General features: G+C 37.3%; 4 protein-coding genes and 1 long non-coding RNA gene across 11 annotated transcripts; 2 read left to right on the forward strand and 3 right to left on the reverse strand.

Moving 5' to 3' along the window:
• The first annotated feature begins 848 nt into the window (after window positions 1-848).
• On the forward strand, window positions 849-7,352 carry LOC107220903 (probable ATP-dependent RNA helicase spindle-E). 2 transcript variants are annotated; one of them, XM_046741593.1, is made up of 10 exons: window positions 849-1,047; window positions 1,468-1,655; window positions 1,767-2,079; window positions 2,419-2,876; window positions 2,969-3,332; window positions 3,403-3,569; window positions 3,653-4,876; window positions 4,972-6,117; window positions 6,194-6,522; window positions 6,599-7,352. In XM_046741593.1, exons 2-10 carry the CDS (start codon window positions 1,482-1,484, stop codon window positions 6,729-6,731), a joined length of 4,308 nt encoding a protein of 1,435 aa, XP_046597549.1. In that variant the 5' UTR covers window positions 849-1,047; window positions 1,468-1,481; the 3' UTR covers window positions 6,732-7,352. The 2 variants fall into 2 exon arrangements, with proteins under 2 accessions (XP_046597549.1, XP_015515166.1); XM_015659680.2 differs by having other exon boundaries at window positions 850-1,090.
• A 375-nt stretch (window positions 7,353-7,727) lies between these two features.
• LOC107220902 (G protein pathway suppressor 2) lies at window positions 7,728-10,714 on the reverse strand. Of its 3 annotated transcripts, XM_015659678.2 has the most exons (9): window positions 10,550-10,714; window positions 9,771-9,960; window positions 9,443-9,659; window positions 8,993-9,161; window positions 8,796-8,910; window positions 8,608-8,661; window positions 8,338-8,496; window positions 8,089-8,213; window positions 7,728-7,992 (listed from the first exon to the last, which is right to left on the reverse strand). In XM_015659678.2, the coding sequence occupies exons 2-9, from the start codon at window positions 9,865-9,867 to the stop codon at window positions 7,825-7,827; spliced, it is 1,104 nt and encodes a 367-aa protein (XP_015515164.1). In that variant the 5' UTR covers window positions 9,868-9,960; window positions 10,550-10,714; the 3' UTR covers window positions 7,728-7,824. The 3 variants fall into 3 exon arrangements, with proteins under 3 accessions (XP_015515164.1, XP_015515165.1, XP_015515163.1); XM_015659679.2 differs by lacking the exon at window positions 10,550-10,714 and having other exon boundaries at window positions 9,014-9,161; window positions 9,771-10,126; XM_015659677.2 differs by lacking the exon at window positions 10,550-10,714 and having other exon boundaries at window positions 9,771-10,126.
• A 176-nt stretch (window positions 10,715-10,890) lies between these two features.
• LOC124294745 lies at window positions 10,891-11,636 on the forward strand. The gene is made up of 2 exons (XR_006904678.1): window positions 10,891-11,003; window positions 11,096-11,636. It is a non-coding gene; the product is annotated as an uncharacterized LOC124294745 (long non-coding RNA).
• On the reverse strand, window positions 11,295-13,385 carry LOC107220910. Of its 2 annotated transcripts, none has more exons than XM_015659688.2 (5): window positions 13,244-13,385; window positions 12,725-13,039; window positions 12,561-12,648; window positions 12,235-12,465; window positions 11,295-12,120 (listed from the first exon to the last, which is right to left on the reverse strand). In XM_015659688.2, exons 2-5 carry the CDS (start codon window positions 12,937-12,939, stop codon window positions 12,007-12,009), a joined length of 648 nt encoding a protein of 215 aa, XP_015515174.1. In that variant the 5' UTR covers window positions 12,940-13,039; window positions 13,244-13,385; the 3' UTR covers window positions 11,295-12,006. The 2 variants fall into 2 exon arrangements, with proteins under 2 accessions (XP_015515174.1, XP_015515175.1); XM_015659689.2 differs by lacking the exon at window positions 13,244-13,385 and adding an exon at window positions 13,110-13,218.
• On the reverse strand, window positions 13,306-16,119 carry LOC107220909 (centromere protein L). 3 transcript variants are annotated; one of them, XM_046741625.1, is made up of 6 exons: window positions 15,984-16,119; window positions 15,539-15,746; window positions 15,261-15,466; window positions 14,664-15,055; window positions 14,336-14,522; window positions 13,306-14,149 (listed from the first exon to the last, which is right to left on the reverse strand). In XM_046741625.1, the coding sequence occupies exons 2-6, from the start codon at window positions 15,723-15,725 to the stop codon at window positions 14,042-14,044; spliced, it is 1,080 nt and encodes a 359-aa protein (XP_046597581.1). In that variant the 5' UTR covers window positions 15,726-15,746; window positions 15,984-16,119; the 3' UTR covers window positions 13,306-14,041. The 3 variants fall into 3 exon arrangements, with proteins under 3 accessions (XP_046597581.1, XP_046597582.1, XP_046597580.1); XM_046741626.1 differs by having other exon boundaries at window positions 15,539-15,834; window positions 15,984-16,094; XM_046741624.1 differs by lacking the exon at window positions 15,984-16,119 and adding an exon at window positions 15,864-15,969.
• Window positions 16,120-16,517: the final 398 nt, after the last annotated feature.

Genomic DNA, 16,517 nt, shown 5'->3' on the forward strand with positions numbered 1-16,517 from the left:
CAAGTGTGGATGACAGTGAAAGCATACGAAAAAATGCATGCTGTAACGGGATATATTATCATATTAATATATTTTAATGTCTATTTACCACAAAATATAAAATGTTGACATAAAAGTCACGAATACCAAGTGTTTATACTACTTTCACATCAATTTAAAACTAAATACTCCTATATCAAACTAAACCACCATCCGCAGTAATTTTTAGTTGTTCATTCTTAATTTTGAACCCTTAATTATTCTTTCACCTCTTTTCTTATTCGCAGTGTTAATATTCAATTGGCCATAAAATGGAAATTAATTTGAAACGCGGGATACGTTATTTTTCATAAAAATGAGTTCGAAAATTCACTTCACCCCGTCCGTCTTTTTGCCATAAACCTACCCCTGCAATTGTACAACCCCCACAACAGCAAGGTATACAAGTTTACATGTCTTGCAAGTAATAAACCCCTGCAATTTCTACCGATCATAAACCGAGGGAAATCTTATAACGGTATCTAACTCCAAGGCACTTATCCGTTACCTATGAACTGAAATGCTTGCAGTAAGGCCCAGTCTCTGAAGTAAACCAAGCAGCAAATCATTTCTACATTACCCTGGTTGTTTTGCGCAGAGTATCATGTTCGGAAATCTGATCAGTAAGTTATTACCATTACACATATGAAATTACTCTTAAACAGTTATCACTCAAAAGCTTTGCAATATACATTTTCAATCAATATCAGTGGTGTTTGAATGCAAATTGGTCAAACAAAAATTAAAGAGATGGCGCTAGCTACGAACATGTTTTTGCAGCAGTGTTCGGTGAACTAGTACTAGAAATGTAGCGTGGATCATTGTAGGCAAAGGTTGTAGGCAGACCGTACGGGAGGCTGTTTTGTTTACCTATGTGTTTACCTAGAACTGTACTTGTACACTTGTACTGACTTTTTACATAGAAGAGTCATTCGGGTCGCAGCTCGCTTTGCTGGACGCCGCATCGAGGTTGAAAGGTTTGAAGTGAGAGCATCATTCCCAACCGTCAAGATTAATGCGGAAGAAAATGTAATCTATATTTAAACTTTGTGTCACGCATTAATCGAGCCTGGTAATTTTTTTCAATACATTGTTTCTTTTTTCTTAATTTCGTTCAGCTCATTCAGCTACGAAAATAGAAGCATGTAAATCAATCCCGTCAATCAAATAAAAGACCACGCGGTCTTCAAGATTACGATTTGCCGCAAATTATCGTTAAGCTTTGCTCTGAAACGTTGATGCTCACTGTGAGTTTAACGATAGGTTAGCCAGGATATTCATGTAACAATGTGATTTCTTAGTTGAGAATACAAAAAAAAAATACACATCTCTTTATGAGTGAATAAAGACAACGTTGGACTCGGATTATAGATCACTTGGAAAAAAACTGTACATTCTCAAAACTGACATCTTGGAACAAATTGCAATTTTATTATATTCTTGTTTCAGAGAAATAAAACACAATGGATTTCTTCGATCTCAGCAAACCGTTAAAGCGGATATCAATTGCACAGGGAGCAAGCCAAATGGTGAAAAAAATTTCGGATGATTCGGATGATGACTCGGTTTATACAACTGCGACTGGCACGGACTACGTTGCTCAATATGTCGAAGAAGAGAACAAAAATTTCATTCAGGTATTATTTAACTATTATCCATGTTATCTACACAAGTAAATCTGTACTAGTATCACAAATCAATTTTTATTAGTAACTTCAATTTCACACAACTTTTTTTCAATTTTTCAGATGGTGGCACAGGGGCGTGCAATGGGACACGACTTCGGAACCTCTGTTTGTGATCTCGTTTCCCAAGGCACCATACCAAATATCCGCGACATCAATGTCGCAGAGCTTACAAAAATTTACGAAACTTTCAACTTTGCTTATCGGCCGAAATCTAATCTTGCTATAATGTCAATGAAGGATCGTATTGTTTCGATGATCGAAACTAATCAATGCGTTGTAATACAGGGACATACAGGCTGCGGAAAGACAACACAAGTTCCTCAGTTCATCTTGAATTCTTGCTTCGACAAAAAAGTACATTGCAACATCATTGGTAAGTTAAAATATAACAGATTGTTTTTAAGCTAATAATTTGACATCTGGTTAACGCAAAGACGGTCCTTCTGCCGAATTAACTGACGTGGTTTGGAAGAGATTTAATACAAATCGGCGATGAAAGTTACTTTCTTCACCAATACATTATTTTTTCCTTATTATTTATCACTGAAAAATATTTTTCCAACAATTTTGACTAGTTTCCAAGCGAACATACTCTTTCGACATTGAATGATCCATTCGAAAATAACGTTCCTGGACGAGAATAATTGTTTAACATCAACTGCAGGTTTGAAAATAGCTGAAGCTAATACTCTCAATACAATTTTACCAACAGTTACTCAGCCAAGAAGAATAGCTGCCATCAGCATTGCTAAACGAGTAAGCAAAGAGAGACAGTGGCCAGTTGGAACATTGGTAGGATATCAGGTTGGGATGGTGAACAATACTTCGCAAGATACCAGATTGACTTACTGCACAACAGGAGTTCTTCTTCAAAAGTTGATAAACACTAAGCATATGATGGATTACACTCATATTATACTTGATGAAGTTCACGAGCGGGATCAAGATATGGATTTCCTTTTGTTAGTAGTTCGTAAATTGTCAAGACTGAATTCACATTCGGTCAAAATTATCCTTATGTCCGCCACGTTCAAGGTTGACAAATTCTCCAGCTACTTTTCAATACCTATTGGAAACAAACTCGAACCAGCCCCTGTTATTGACATTGAAAAGAAACGTCAATTCAATATTCACCACTTTTACTTGGGTCAACTTGAACAGTTGGGAGCTGTAAGACAACAATTCTACTACAGTTATTTTTTTTTTTTTTTCATATCTACTTTGCCCTATTTCACATACTACATTCTTTCTTCTTCTTACAGCTGCCGGAAATTTTAGCTGCGGACCCCACAGTAACACCCAAGATGATGAAACTTTGTTTGAACCTGATAATGGTTTTCGACACGATAGACAGGCAGGAGGCGGGAAGCAACTTTGAAAAAAAAGACACCAACCGCAGCGTTGTACTAGTCTTTTTACCAGGAATATTTGAAATTGAGGAAATGTTCAGTCTTCTAACTGACCCTGAACATGAAAGCTACTGCTGGGATGTGGTTGTGATGCATTCGTCCATAACAAATGAGGAACAGCAAAGGATATTTGAAATGCCACCAACAGGTTACCGTCGAATAATACTGTCCACCAACATTTCCGAAAGCAGTATAACCGTTCCTGACGTCAAATACGGTAAGAGCTTCAACAAAAAAATATTAATGCCATCGATGCTGAATGCGTAAAATTTTTAATTACTTTCCAGTCATCGATTTTTGTCTCACAAAAGTACTCGTAACCGATCCAAACACAAATTTTCAATGCCTTGAAATGACCTGGGCTAGCAAAGCAAATTGTGACCAACGTGCCGGTCGTGCAGGCCGTGTAATGAATGGACGAGTCTATAGAATGGTACCTGAGAACTTTTACATGGTTAGTACTGCAGTTCAAACTCTTGAGAATCACCAACATGATCTGAAATTTCGATGTAAAGTCGTATCTTTGTGATTTTTCAGAGTGTATTACCTGAAGAGGGTGACCCGGAAATGTTGAGAGCACCTCTTGAGAATTTAATTTTAAGTGCCAAATTATTGGATATGGGTGAGCCGAAAGCAATCTTGGCCCTGTCTTTAGATCCACCAGATCTCAGCAACTTAGAACGCACCGTCTTATTACTCAAGGAGGTCGGTGGGTTGATAGACATTGAGGATATGAACTTCGATAGTAAATACGACGGTTACTTAACCGATCTGGGTAGAATAATGGCCCGACTTCCTGTCAGCATTCATATAGCGAAACTGTTCGTACTTGGACATGTTTTCAGCGTCCTAAAAGAGGCAATTATAATAGGTGCGAGTATGTCGGTAAAGAGCATGTTCAGTACTCCGTTTAGAGAAAAGCTAAAAGCCTACAACGCTAAGCTCACTTGGGCAGATAGTTCGTGCAGCGACAGCATAGCTTACTTAAATGCTTACAATGTATGGATTCGAGAAAAGGTTAGAGGCCAATTGTCCACTAAGGCTGCCGAAAAATCTTGGGCTCTAAGACACTTTATCCAGATCAGAGTGCTGCGCGAAGTGGACGCCATGATACAAGATATTGAGAAGAGATTATCGAAGATGGGGATCACGGAAACGGTCGGTACCAACAGAGTGCGGTACACAGAGGTCGAAAAACCTTTAGTGTTGAAAATTGTAATAGCCGGTGCATTTTATCCTCATTATTTTGTACGGAGACTGCAGCGCGGCGAAGTTGACGAATGTATGGCTGTCAGACTGGTCGGAGGAAACGACCCGACAAATTCTGTCTACCTGCAAGGCTGGCCTACACAGCAACCAGGCCTTTTATATGCTAAACAATTCCAACAAGTGTTTAAAGATTGTCAGAATTCGCCAGATGCGCAAATTCGTGTCTCTTTCGACGGTTCCAGTCGTGTTTATTTACAGTTTAACAAAAGCTATGAATCTGGCAGTCACCAATCACAACCCAAAGCACCAGGGAAAATTTCTCTTTCTGTTTACAAGGCTATGAAAATGCGACAGAGCGACATGCCCATACTTATACGATTATTCGACCGGGCAACCGCTATTAAAAAAGCAGAGGAACTCGGAATACCGACTGTAAACGTTACGTCTATGACTCGCAAGAATGAACCACAAAAAAAAGTTTTCATGCGACCTGCATACAGTCCAATTTTACCCAGTCTCGATGTTTCCTACATTCCTCTCGTTATTGCATATGTGAGTATGTTGGTGGTTTATTCATTTCTGTGTTTATATATTGCTATTGTTATTCTTATGAAGTTTGTAATCATTAACTGCAATTCGTTGAACAGATTGAAGCTCCTGGATGCTTCTGGGCCCAAATAAGAGATGAGGAGACGTGGAGTAATTTGCAAAAGATCAAAGAGTTTGTTAACGTGATAAAAAAAACTTCCAAAAACTGCTCAAATGAAAAGCTGCCCATTGGCTCACTTGTAATCGCTCCTTTCGAGGATCAGGATTCGGTGAGCTACTACAGAGCAACAGTTTTGAGCTATGAACAAATACCCCAAGATATTCTAGTTCACATATTTTATATCGACTATGGGAACACGAACAAAATTCATCTACGCGACCTAACACTGGTACCAGAAGACAGTGAACTTCACCAGATTCCCAGCCAGGCGTTTAAATGCGTTTTGTCGAATTTGCAGCCTTCTATGTTGCGCAATTTAGAAGGAAAGTGGTCGAATGCAGCGTATGAAAAATTCGAAACGATACTATCGGGAGATATCAAGCTATATGGAGAAATATACTCAGTCGTCCATAGTGTTGTAGCAATAAAACTCTATCGCGTCGATCTCAATAATGAAAAGATTGACATAAACCAATGGCTGATCAAACAGGGTTTTGCAGAGTTCAAAGAAGAAAGTTACCTTTCGAGATCCAACAACGTAGCGCGATCGCAACAGGAAGATATGAACACTGAACAGCAAGAATATCATGAGCAACAGCAGTACGAGAGTAATTACCAAATCCCAAAGTACTCAGAACATATATCTATGTCTAATTGTTATGATACAGTGAAACTTAGAGGCCCGTATTCCCCGCTTGAGATGGATCTGATCAACCTAGTATCGGCAGGAAGAGCTAAAAAAATAAACATTGAACCAAATTCTGTAAATTCTGTACTGCTAGATACAGATCCAGCTGATTATCACGAAAGATTATTAATTGCCGGAACAGTTGGACAATCCGTTAGCGGGGAAAGACTGAACCTTCGAAATACAACACTGATGCCCAACATTCATGGATTGCCTAGTTTAATGGCACTTATTTTTGCCCCAACTATTGAGTTGCGAAGAACGGAAAGTGGCTCCCGGTATATCGGAGCTCTCTGCGGACTTGGTTTTGATCCGGAAACTAACAGAAGTCTGTTTCCAGACCATGACATGAACGTAGTTTTCGATGTTGAGATTTCGTTAGACGATTTACAAAACGTATGGTTGCTTTTTTGTGTTTCTTTTCGAAAAATCATTTCATCAAATAGGTAATCCACGAATATTTTCCATACAGATAAACAGATTACGTCACTGGATGAACATGGGTATACACATTGAGTTATGTGAAACTGATTCAAGTGACATGGCTTTATGCCAAAGAAAAACAAAGGAGACTTTATTTGACCTAATTTGTAAGAAACGAAAGTCCATCGAAGTACAGAATGCGTTGAATTCTCTAAAGTGGAATTCAAACAATCCTAACATAATTCTGGAACCAAAGAATGTGGGATCACCGACTAGTACCATTTTCAAATTACACCATGCATTGGATTTGGAACCAGTACCTGAAGGGTACGAGGAAATGGTTTCCCACTTACAGGAATTGCGATCTATCGCTGACTGGTAAGTGCTCCTAACAACGTCGACTATTGTATCAATAAAAATGACTAAAATAATTGAAAAAAACATACAATTTTAGGGATCAGTTCAAGAAACAGCCTCATGACATCCGATGCAAGTTGTGCGAGGTAGATATAACAGACATTCCAATGCTTCGTTTTCACTTAAGCACACCGGGGCATAAAAGTAAGCGGCTAGAAGCTAATCTTTAACTACATTTAAATCTACACACAAGTAAAAACATGTATCAACGTATTCGTATTCAAATTATCCACTGAAAATATTATTATAAACTGACGTGTTCGTACATTGACATTAATGTAACAAAGAGAATATGCATTTAATTTTTTTAATACTCGTTCGAAATCAAAACAATGGTATTTGAGTTACCTCGCTGTGCCGGATACATTGCACATAAGTTTGTATCTACTGATTAACCATGAAAAAGAAGTGTAATAATTATTATTATAAATAATAGTACTGAGTTTTACTATGTGAAAGATTTTACGTTTGATTGTGACAAAATTGAGAATAATTATTATTTAAAAAATTACGTCATGCAATATACTTAACTTCTCAATTAAAACAGCGATTCTAGGCGTAATCCTGTGTGATAATAAATCAAGTTTTTTCGTAAACGTAAAAAACTGTAATACTATTTTATATCAAGTTTCATAATAAGGTCTAAGTAGGTATTATTTACTAAACAAGTTTTGACTTGTTTACAAACGGATAACGTTCATTATTTTCATTTAAAAAAAAAAAGAAGAAACAACGTGACAAGTTTCGGGTAAATAAGTGCAGCAACCCGAAGTAAAGAATCAACGGAATCTGTATGCAATTCACCATCTAAATACATCTATTAATGTAATTTCGCATACATACGTGAAAATATCACTGTATCATTATATGACATATGTATATTAGCTCAGATAAAATATAATTACTGATTAAAATTTGTTACACATTGTTAAATAAGTACCAGATTTTCGAGCGCCTATAGCAATAATAGAAAGATATTCAGAAATTCGAAGTTAAGGTCTTCGAACAAGTATGCAGAATCTCCTATCAAAATAGTGTATTTTTAACTACTCTATCAAATTCTCTTTATTTCGCTCATTTTTCATCAACTATTGCATCAAAAATACTAGCAATGAATTGGATATCTAACAATATAAGTGTCGGTATATAGAAAGTGTTATGTACCGTTTGTCAATAAACTGTTTTATTTTACTTGTATTTTGGTTCGTATATCGTTTATGTGATATAATAATATTGTCATGTTTATCATTATCATTCAACTCATTAAACTTCTCGTTGCATATACCGTGTAGGTTGAGTATACAATAGACGACCACCGACATTTGCAGCAGACGCACTGACATAAGTACCAGGTGGAGGTGGATACGCACCAGGAGGAGGCTGTGGTGCCCTGACTGGATACCCTGATGTAATACCACCGGTTTTAGCACCCTGTGAAATAGTGATGAAAGAAGTAGTATGAAGGAATAAAACTTTCACAACGAATAAGACTTGTATGTTTAGGTTTTCAACTTGCGAAACCGATACCTGCGGTGGCTGTTGTATGGGAATAGCTCCTCCGTGAACAGTGACGTGGCTACCTGGCCGGAGGTAGAATTTGTCCTCCGAATAAGCTCCTTTGTGCTCCAAAGAATGCATACTTGCAACGTAAGCTAGTGAAAATTTTTTTTCGAATTTGGTCGAATTCTTCATGAGTGAATACAACATCAGGGTTTGTTTATGAATATGTTATTAATCTTAGCTTGGTTAATTTGAATACTCCTCTGCATGCCTTACCAGGTTGATGAGATGACATTGTGCCTCGACTACCAGCCAAATAGTTCAGTTTCCCAGGTTCAGGTTCTCTAGAAGACTGAGAACTAGGTGCTGTGTAGTTGTAGACATTCTGACCCTGTGGCGCTGAGTAGAAATTTGACGTTGAATACTGGTTTCCCTCTGTGAAGAAAGATCAAATGGTTAGTACTACGTTTTGCATTCAAATGAGCAGACTCGTACGAAGTATTAGGTTTCGATTTTACCAAGCTCATCAGAAGTTTAAATACTCACTGTTCCAAAGCACAGCTCTGACATCGCTAGATCTCCTCGCCGCATCTTCAGATTCTAAAAAATATACCATTTGATACCAGCAACAAGAGGACATTCTTTTCTGCAGAAAAATTGAATTGACTAAGAATAGTCTGTTTAAAACATATCGAATAAGACTTCTTCATTCGACAAGAAACAAAAATACCTACTTGCTGGCGGTGGATTATAGCTGGGAATGGAAGGTGGAGGTTTATATCCGTATCCGGAGTGATACGGGGAAGCAGTGAGAGGCGGTGAAGGACTATGCGTTCGCTTCAAGGGTCCCTGAAAACAGACACAAGAATAAGATGAAATCGAAATTGAGGTAATGATAATTTTTGAGAAAAATAAACCAAACGATACATGCAATTCTGTGAATTGTACGCACACTTGGCAGCATTGAGTGCGTTGGTGCAGTTGCTGGAACTTTGTAATGCGGACTTCGTGTTTGCAGTGGTAAAAACAACTGAGGATGAACCACTCCGGCTCCGGTGCCAGGGTAGCCACCCACTGCCGACAACACCTCCGACGTTACGCTAAAAATGTAAGTTTTTTCATTATTACCAAAGAAACGTTACTAACAATGAAAGGCGACATATCTCATTTATAAAACAGCTCAGGCTGCTGTAAGGACCAAGATTTTGAGGTTCCTGGTTCTTCTGCAGAAAATTTATGAGTCTGATAAGCACTATCAGATTCACAAATTTTACGCTAATTCATTAGCGTCTCGAGCAATATTAGTCATCTGTGAGCACAAGGCAGTATTACCGAAGTGCTAACTGTAAGGAATTGCTTCATTGTATTGATAAGTTATCACCTAGTCTCTTTGATAAGTTGACGTCTGCGATTATCATCTTCGTTCAGAACTTTCTTTAGTTGTAAAAAGAGCTGATGCTTCTCATCCTTGAGTTGCGACAGTTCACTTTCGAGACGTGATATCTGAACGCGAGTTTCTCCAAGTGTCATAACATCCTGCTTTTGTTGACGCTCTCTTTCCTTCCTTTGACGTTCCTCTTCAGCATCTGCTTCTTGCTCTGTACATCAAATATAACACGTGTATGCAAAGGATTTGTTACGCTGTTGATGTTAAAAAAAATTTCCATTTCCGTAGGGCGATATTGTCACAAAGTTAAAACTTGAGTTACCTTGTTTCTTTCTTTGACGTTCTCTAGTTATATGGGTTTTTAAAGCCTGCCACATCTGTTCGCTGCGCTGTGGTGGCTCGACTATTACAGCTGGCATGTTGATGGGGTGTCAATGAAATTTGTTCACTCCAAAACGAAAATAGTTTAGTAAGTCCTACAAAACTATGCTGTCCGTCCTGTAACCACCAGTCTACAAACGCGTTTTCAATAACTAGTTATTGATTTGTGCAGTAATTTTCATTTCGTGTTACGAAGTTCATAGTGTATTTTTCTTTACATTTTAATATTATTTACTTTTTACAAACAGATGTTAACGCAAATGACTATAGGTTGGTACTATGATAGTTTCGCCCACTTTTGTACCTGCATATATGCCCGACACACGTATACGGGCCTGTGTAAGCTTATTGCTTACTCAGAGGCATGCAAGGATAATAGACCATCGGAGTACGGAGGTTGCACGTTGGTAAATGCGGTAGCGCAATAGAAAGAGAAAGCTGCATATAACACCTGTATCCTTGTCTAATGGCGCATGCGCGTTCCGCGTTTCTTTTCAGCAAGAATGAAATAGAAAATGAACGGAGGAGTGGAAGTTCTTATATTGTATATACATAAAACCACGCATAAAACATTAGAATCAAATAATTGAATGTTAAATTGTAAAATGCTGTCTGTGCTTTATTGATTCATTTTTGGGAAACCTCCAATCACAATACGAATCAATGTATATAAGTATGAAATTTGTAGTTTAGGCTATAAACTACAAATACAATACTTACATGTGAAAACTACGTTCGCATTTTGGAATTTGTTTTGCTTTACATATGAGGCATATTCCTGGTATTTTGGTTAGTATTTTCAGTTATTTTCATACACAAAATCACATTAAATAACATTTGGTAGCAACATGGATATAATAATAAACTCAGTGGACGCGGTGAACGCGCAAATTCGTAGTTACGCGTGCCCCGCGCATGTGCCACCAGACGAAGACTGCGGTGAACCATGCAACTTTCTCTTTCTATCCCGCTATCGACTTCTCAGGCCGGCTACGCGGTCTATGCTTATAGGTATTGTCAATGAGCCAAACGCTACTGGTACGTTTTCGCTCTCGCTTGCTCGCGTTGTTCGTACCGTAAAACCCTCAACTTTGGATTGAAATTATTCGGAAACGGTACGGTGGAGCATACTACACTCAGCGAGGGAAGATTTCGACAGCTCATGAAAAATATTGTAATGAATTAATACACTTTTTTTTTTTATTCATGTCCCCGTTTTAGTAGCGCCCTATGATACTAAATAAGTCTTTGGAACTAATTTTCCAGGTGCTCCTGGACGGTAAATGCATTTCGGTTACCGACAATATTCTGTCGTATTTAGCATCACGAAAGCAATGGATAATGCAGAGCAATATTTACCATAGTAGAGTACAACTGCTGGTGGTCGAAAGCCTTTTTATAAAAAAATATGTATTGATGATAGAACATGATTCATGGGGTCCTCTATTAACGATTATACCCAAACTACAACATCATATACGTTTTTATTTTGTCACAAATCATCGATTTATTACATACAAGACAATAACTAATTCACGAAACACGTATCAATGTCTTTGATTCCTATTCGATTCGTTATTCGACCAAGAAACTACATGTGCGCATCATTGGCAAAAATCTTTAAAATGAAGATACTCTTCTTATTACACGTAGTATTTTCACTCCGTTGTCTGTCAATATCGCATCTAGTATATCGAAGCTAAAGACATGTGTACATACTTCATGAATTATAATAGATCGACGTCAATTCTTGTTCGTGTTTTGAATTTAATATCATTAAAAAAAATCAGATATATTGTCCATTATTCACACTGAAAAATATGCAACTCTGATTTTTGAAATATTATTTAAAAAAAGACAGCAATGGGGACCGTCAATGTGGCTGGAAATTTTCTTTATAGTTGTACCACATTATGTCAACAATGTTTGTAAATCAGAATTTTTTGTCATGTTAATGATAATACATGTTGAATTATAACGAATATTTATATTCTCACATTCACAATCAGTTATAGGTGATGTATCCGTTGTTGTTTTACATAATATCTCGATCATTTCAATCACAGCGGTTTAGTTAGCAACAGTAAAAAAGCGAAAAAGGAGAAGAATAAACGAACGTAAATGTAAGGTGTTAACATTTAGGTATAAATGCCCATACGACATCAAATCTTCAATTCCTAAGACAACAGCGCAACTTCAGCTTGGATATTTTTACGTGCTTGTTCCTCAAACTTTTCGCGAAACTCCTTGGTAGCAAATATGTTTGGAATTTGCAAAAAATTTTGCAACACCTGTAAAATTCGTATGCCATCAACCCAAAAAAAAAAGAAAACAAAGCGAACAAAAGATCATATCAATTATAAATGTCTGTACAAAGTAGGAACATAAGGACGTATACAAATTACCTTAAGTCTTAACGCGGTATACATCGGTGCACTAAGGAACCCATATTCACCGCGTACACGTTCTGTATATTCTGTATACTTCTCAGGTTCGGCACCCAGTATGGCCATATCCAAGTCAAGAAGATAGTGAGCATCCTCTTCGCCAAAGGCACCTCCAACCTTGTGTGCATCTGTACTATGAGTAGCAGCTGCTTTCAGCAGAGCACAAACCTCATTGCGTAATTCTCCATCCTGGGAATGTAGATTGTCAAGTCTTTGATAGAAACTTGTAACGTTATTGAATTCAATTAGAGAGATGTACCGAGATGAAAAGTAATTGAACTCACCGCAGGGATTTCTGCCTCATCTGCAAAGGTAATAAAGTGTTGTAGATTTTTTTCCTCGCAATCCAACGCCTTTGGATCATACTCAAAACTGCAAAATTTACATCAGGTTTAAATATTTTATTTATCTTTATTCAAACATATGTTATCATCGATTGATAAGTTACTTTTGAAAGAACAGTGCGAGGAGTACGGCCCTGGGATTAGTTAAATTGTCCTTAATCTCGTAGTAGTGGAGTAACTTGTCTTGAAGATAATCAAGATTGTGGTAGGTTCGTTTCTCTTCAGAATAGACATCCTGCAACTTGATTATCCAAGTGTCGCACGTGTCACTGTTCAATCCTTCTGTAGCCTCCTTCCAACTTTCTTCAATCGATGCCATTTTGCGTTATGTACTAATTAAATTCAATTTTGTGCCAAGCAGGTCAGAATTTATTCCAGTATCCAATTTTGCGTACATAAGACTTGTACTTTTCAATTTGCTATAACAGATAATTACGGTAAAGAATCTATGTTACGATTGACATGAATTTATGAATAAAAAATTCTCACAACTCAATAAAAATGATATATGGGCCAGGGATGTCATTTCACGAGGTATGAATAAACGTTATTTTAGAAAACCATAATTCTGAAGACCAAAATTCGAAGTGACATTAAAAATTTATTTAATGTGCATAATTCACCTTGAGCAGAGCTCACTTTGACTAAACGGAAGTTATATTTACAAGGTAAATAACAACAACTATTTTTACGCATTCATCAAGTAATAAAATATTTAATTTCCATAAATTCGATCCCTTTAACACACAAACGAACCATACGTCCGGCCACGAACGCTTCTTCTACGACTTTATTGATCGCGCATTGGGGGCCATTAAAATACGAAATTTTCGCGCCGCGTATACGCGTTCGACAATTCTTACAGATGAATTTACTACTTAATAGTACGACAACGTAAAATTGCGAGTAACGTCTTTAATCAAGTAATAGGACGTGAATCCGCGTTTAAGAATTGATCAAACGATCCCAGGAATAACGTTTAAGTAATTAAGGCATAATATTATACTATACTAATATTATAAGAGGTAGTTTTCAACGGATAATACTAAATACTGTGTTGTTCCGAGTATAAGCAGACCCCGCATATAAGACGACCCGCAATTCTGAGAATATTTCAGGGTGTTTTTCATAGTTACTCGCATATAAGACACCGGGTCCGCGTATAAGACGAGAACTATTTTGGCAGGTACTGTCAACGACAAAAAACCTCAGCTTATATTCGGAACGACACGGTAAGTATGAAGATTATAAAAATATCGGAATTGACTAATTAATCTAAAACACTACGTATAAATAACGAAAAGATATTAAATTTGGTTAAAATTACAAGCACTTTTAGATGCATTAACGAGTAAACATTGTAGAGAAATATGTACCACAGTATATCAAGACATTAAATGCAAGATTAACAAGACAATTAATTAACACTCTTCATTCCTAATTGGGATTGGGGCTTGAAAATGAAGTACGGCTTTTTCTTGAAAAAACCAAAGAACTCGATCAATCGCTTCAATATCTGTTACTTTCATCTGAAATATATGGGAATACAATATAAGTACACATACGTTAACTAAGTTGACAAAGTACGCGTAATGAAATTAAATCAGTTGTTCTCTGTTCTGTAAAAATTCCAATAGTTTACTTACAAAATGTGTAGTTTAAATTTATTTTTCAACTCATAGTCACTAATGTATAAAGGAGAGATCGTGACAAACCTTATTAGATTTAATGGTAAAATTTGGCAAGCTAATTTTTTCCAGTAAACAATATCCCAACTCGAGACTAGCACTCTTCAGCATCTTAATCCTCAGACATTCGAAAAACCGATTCACCTGACTCAAATCTATTATACTAGCGACTTGCTCATTATCGTTTGTGGCACTCAGATGAGTGGGACAGATTCTGAAATCAATTAAATTCAAAATCAATAATAATTTCTACATATTCAGAAACACAACATTTCAAATAATGACCATATTTAGAAGGCGTTGCTACTGCATCAAAAGTAGGTTAATAATAAAGGTGAAAGTAGTTGGAATTTACTTTGACCACAAAGTCTTCATAGTCTTCAGCGGAAATTTGACTTTGATCAAGTCAGATGCCGGCAATTCAGGGATAGTATACTCTAGTATTAATTCATACTGAGCAGTCTTCTTAGTGCTTCGCGATTCAGCTACATCAGAGTTAAGAACAATCGTAGTTAACCACATAAGATCTTCCTGACTGGCTGGCATAGCTGTAATTGTACAGTCAAACATCTGACTTAATGTAGAGTGTACAGCCTGCGCAACACCTTGCAGTCCTCTGTTTAATAGAATTGGTAATTTTACATTTTCCGCTTCCACGTCAGACCTAGGACCCCAGGACAAAAATATTCCCAGATAAATTTGTTTCATTTCAGTATCCTGTTCGTCGTCTTTGGAATGGACTTCTACCTGGAAAAAAAGGTTGTCAGTACGTTTTATGTAGTCTCCATTACAAACTGGCGAGTGGGGGTTACATGTACGACAGATTATGAAATATAGTCATTCTCATATATATAGAGAAATTTCCTTGCTATTCAGAAGATTTTGTTAAACTTGTAACAATTTTGATTATTGAAATCAATCCCTCTGTATTCTGCAAATAACCTTGGCGTACCTTTACAGCTGGAGGATCTGAAGGACTGCATACCAGATGATGCATAGGAGTGAATTTAGCTTCGTAAGATACATTATCTTTGTACAAAGAGGTTGCCACCATTTCTCTGAGTTTTTTGGAGTACTGTTTTAATCTCACGTCATCTTTAATGTCGAGACCGAATAAAGGTGATACTGCCGAGATATTCCAGGTGAGTTTAATCAAATCTGCAAATGAATAGAGAAAAATATGTCATGCTAACTAGCAATCATCTCTCCATCCACGTCACATAAACATACCTAACAAAGCATCGTCTATGTTATCTTCGGCATCAGGGTCTTCTATGTCAACGACGGTATGCCTGGATCTTGGGTCAAATTGCATTCTGCGCTGAGCACGACCAGGGGTATAAGGAGTAAACATAGTGGAGCTGTTTCGAAACCTTTTGCTCTGCGGCGTTGTTACTTCTGAGTGGTGATCTGACATTTGTAAGTTTCTGCGCAGCTTCTGAGAAGAAATTGATTGAAATATTTGCTTCGGCTCGATGCATGCCTCAGGGCATATTTACAGAGCAAATAATGTCAAAAAATCTTTGCTGGAACAGTCCAGTTATGGAGATTTTACCAATGTTACATCCACCTTCATGCATATTTACGATCGAATGTAAGTCCAGAGCGAAAATAGTAAACACTGCTCAATGCTTTCCCGTAATCGGTATCAATTTTGTTAAGCAAATATACTTACAGCGTGTATCGAAACCAAACAAATTCTAGAACGACTAGAACCTGGTCGTGCCGTTTTTGGCGGGGATATATAGCAAGTAAATGAAAAAACTTGCTGTAACGCTTTCGATGAGACGCTACAGTTTTGAATTTTCCGAACTGCGTTACGATTCGTCAGGCTACGAATCGAAAACAGATGTCAGATTACAGCGTACTGGTTGATATCCAAAACAGAGAGAAATCCAAAACGTCCAAAACCGTCACTTGGGAACTGTTGAGCACGCATCACGCGGGCTTTACACGAAGTTACATCTCCGAATCAACAATGATCAAGATCTCTCGCCGTTGGTAACACCAGTTAGATTCATTGGCATTTAATATTTTCTATATTTTCGTGACAAATTTTGTATTAAGTACGTTGTTATATCCTCAGTTACCGCTATCTATTTTCAAGCAGTTTATACCGTTTCCCGCGAAATTATTTCGCTGCTCGCAACATTTGACAAATGACTACAAGCAACATGGCCGCATTACAACTTCAATTTGTCACAAAAAA

The sequence above is a fragment of the Neodiprion lecontei genome, chromosome 5 (genome assembly GCF_021901455.1).
Source record: "Neodiprion lecontei isolate iyNeoLeco1 chromosome 5, iyNeoLeco1.1, whole genome shotgun sequence".
NCBI lineage: Eukaryota > Metazoa > Arthropoda > Insecta > Hymenoptera > Diprionidae > Neodiprion > Neodiprion lecontei.

Excerpts from the sequence above, each read along its gene's own strand:
- LOC107220903 (XM_046741593.1), top strand. The coding sequence starts at position 1,482 with ATGGATTTCTTCGATCTCAGCAAACCGTTAAAGCGGATATCAATTGCA. Across the intron at positions 1,656-1,766 it reads AGAACAAAAATTTCATTCAG|ATGGTGGCACAGGGGCGTGC; the intron begins GTATTATTTAAC and ends TCAATTTTTCAG. Across the intron at positions 3,570-3,652 it reads TACCTGAGAACTTTTACATG|AGTGTATTACCTGAAGAGGG; the intron begins GTTAGTACTGCA and ends GTGATTTTTCAG.
- LOC107220902 (XM_015659678.2), bottom strand. The coding sequence starts at position 9,867 with ATGCCAGCTGTAATAGTCGAGCCACCACAGCGCAGCGAACAGATGTGG. Across the intron at positions 9,162-9,442 it reads CAACTTATCAAAGAGACTAG|CGTAACGTCGGAGGTGTTGT; the intron begins GTGATAACTTAT and ends TTACATTTTTAG. Across the intron at positions 8,911-8,992 it reads TGCGTACAATTCACAGAATT|GGACCCTTGAAGCGAACGCA; the intron begins GCATGTATCGTT and ends GTCTGTTTTCAG.
- LOC107220910 (XM_015659688.2), bottom strand. The coding sequence starts at position 12,939 with ATGGCATCGATTGAAGAAAGTTGGAAGGAGGCTACAGAAGGATTGAAC. Across the intron at positions 12,649-12,724 it reads CTCGCACTGTTCTTTCAAAA|TTTTGAGTATGATCCAAAGG; the intron begins GTAACTTATCAA and ends TAAATTTTGCAG. Across the intron at positions 12,466-12,560 it reads ATGAGGCAGAAATCCCTGCG|GATGGAGAATTACGCAATGA; the intron begins GTGAGTTCAATT and ends CTACATTCCCAG.
- LOC107220909 (XM_046741624.1), bottom strand. The coding sequence starts at position 15,884 with ATGAAGGTGGATGTAACATTG. Across the intron at positions 15,747-15,863 it reads TGAAGGTGGATGTAACATTG|AAGCTGCGCAGAAACTTACA; the intron begins GTAAAATCTCCA and ends ATTTCTTCTCAG. Across the intron at positions 15,056-15,260 it reads CAGATCCTCCAGCTGTAAAG|GTAGAAGTCCATTCCAAAGA; the intron begins GTACGCCAAGGT and ends CTTTTTTTCCAG.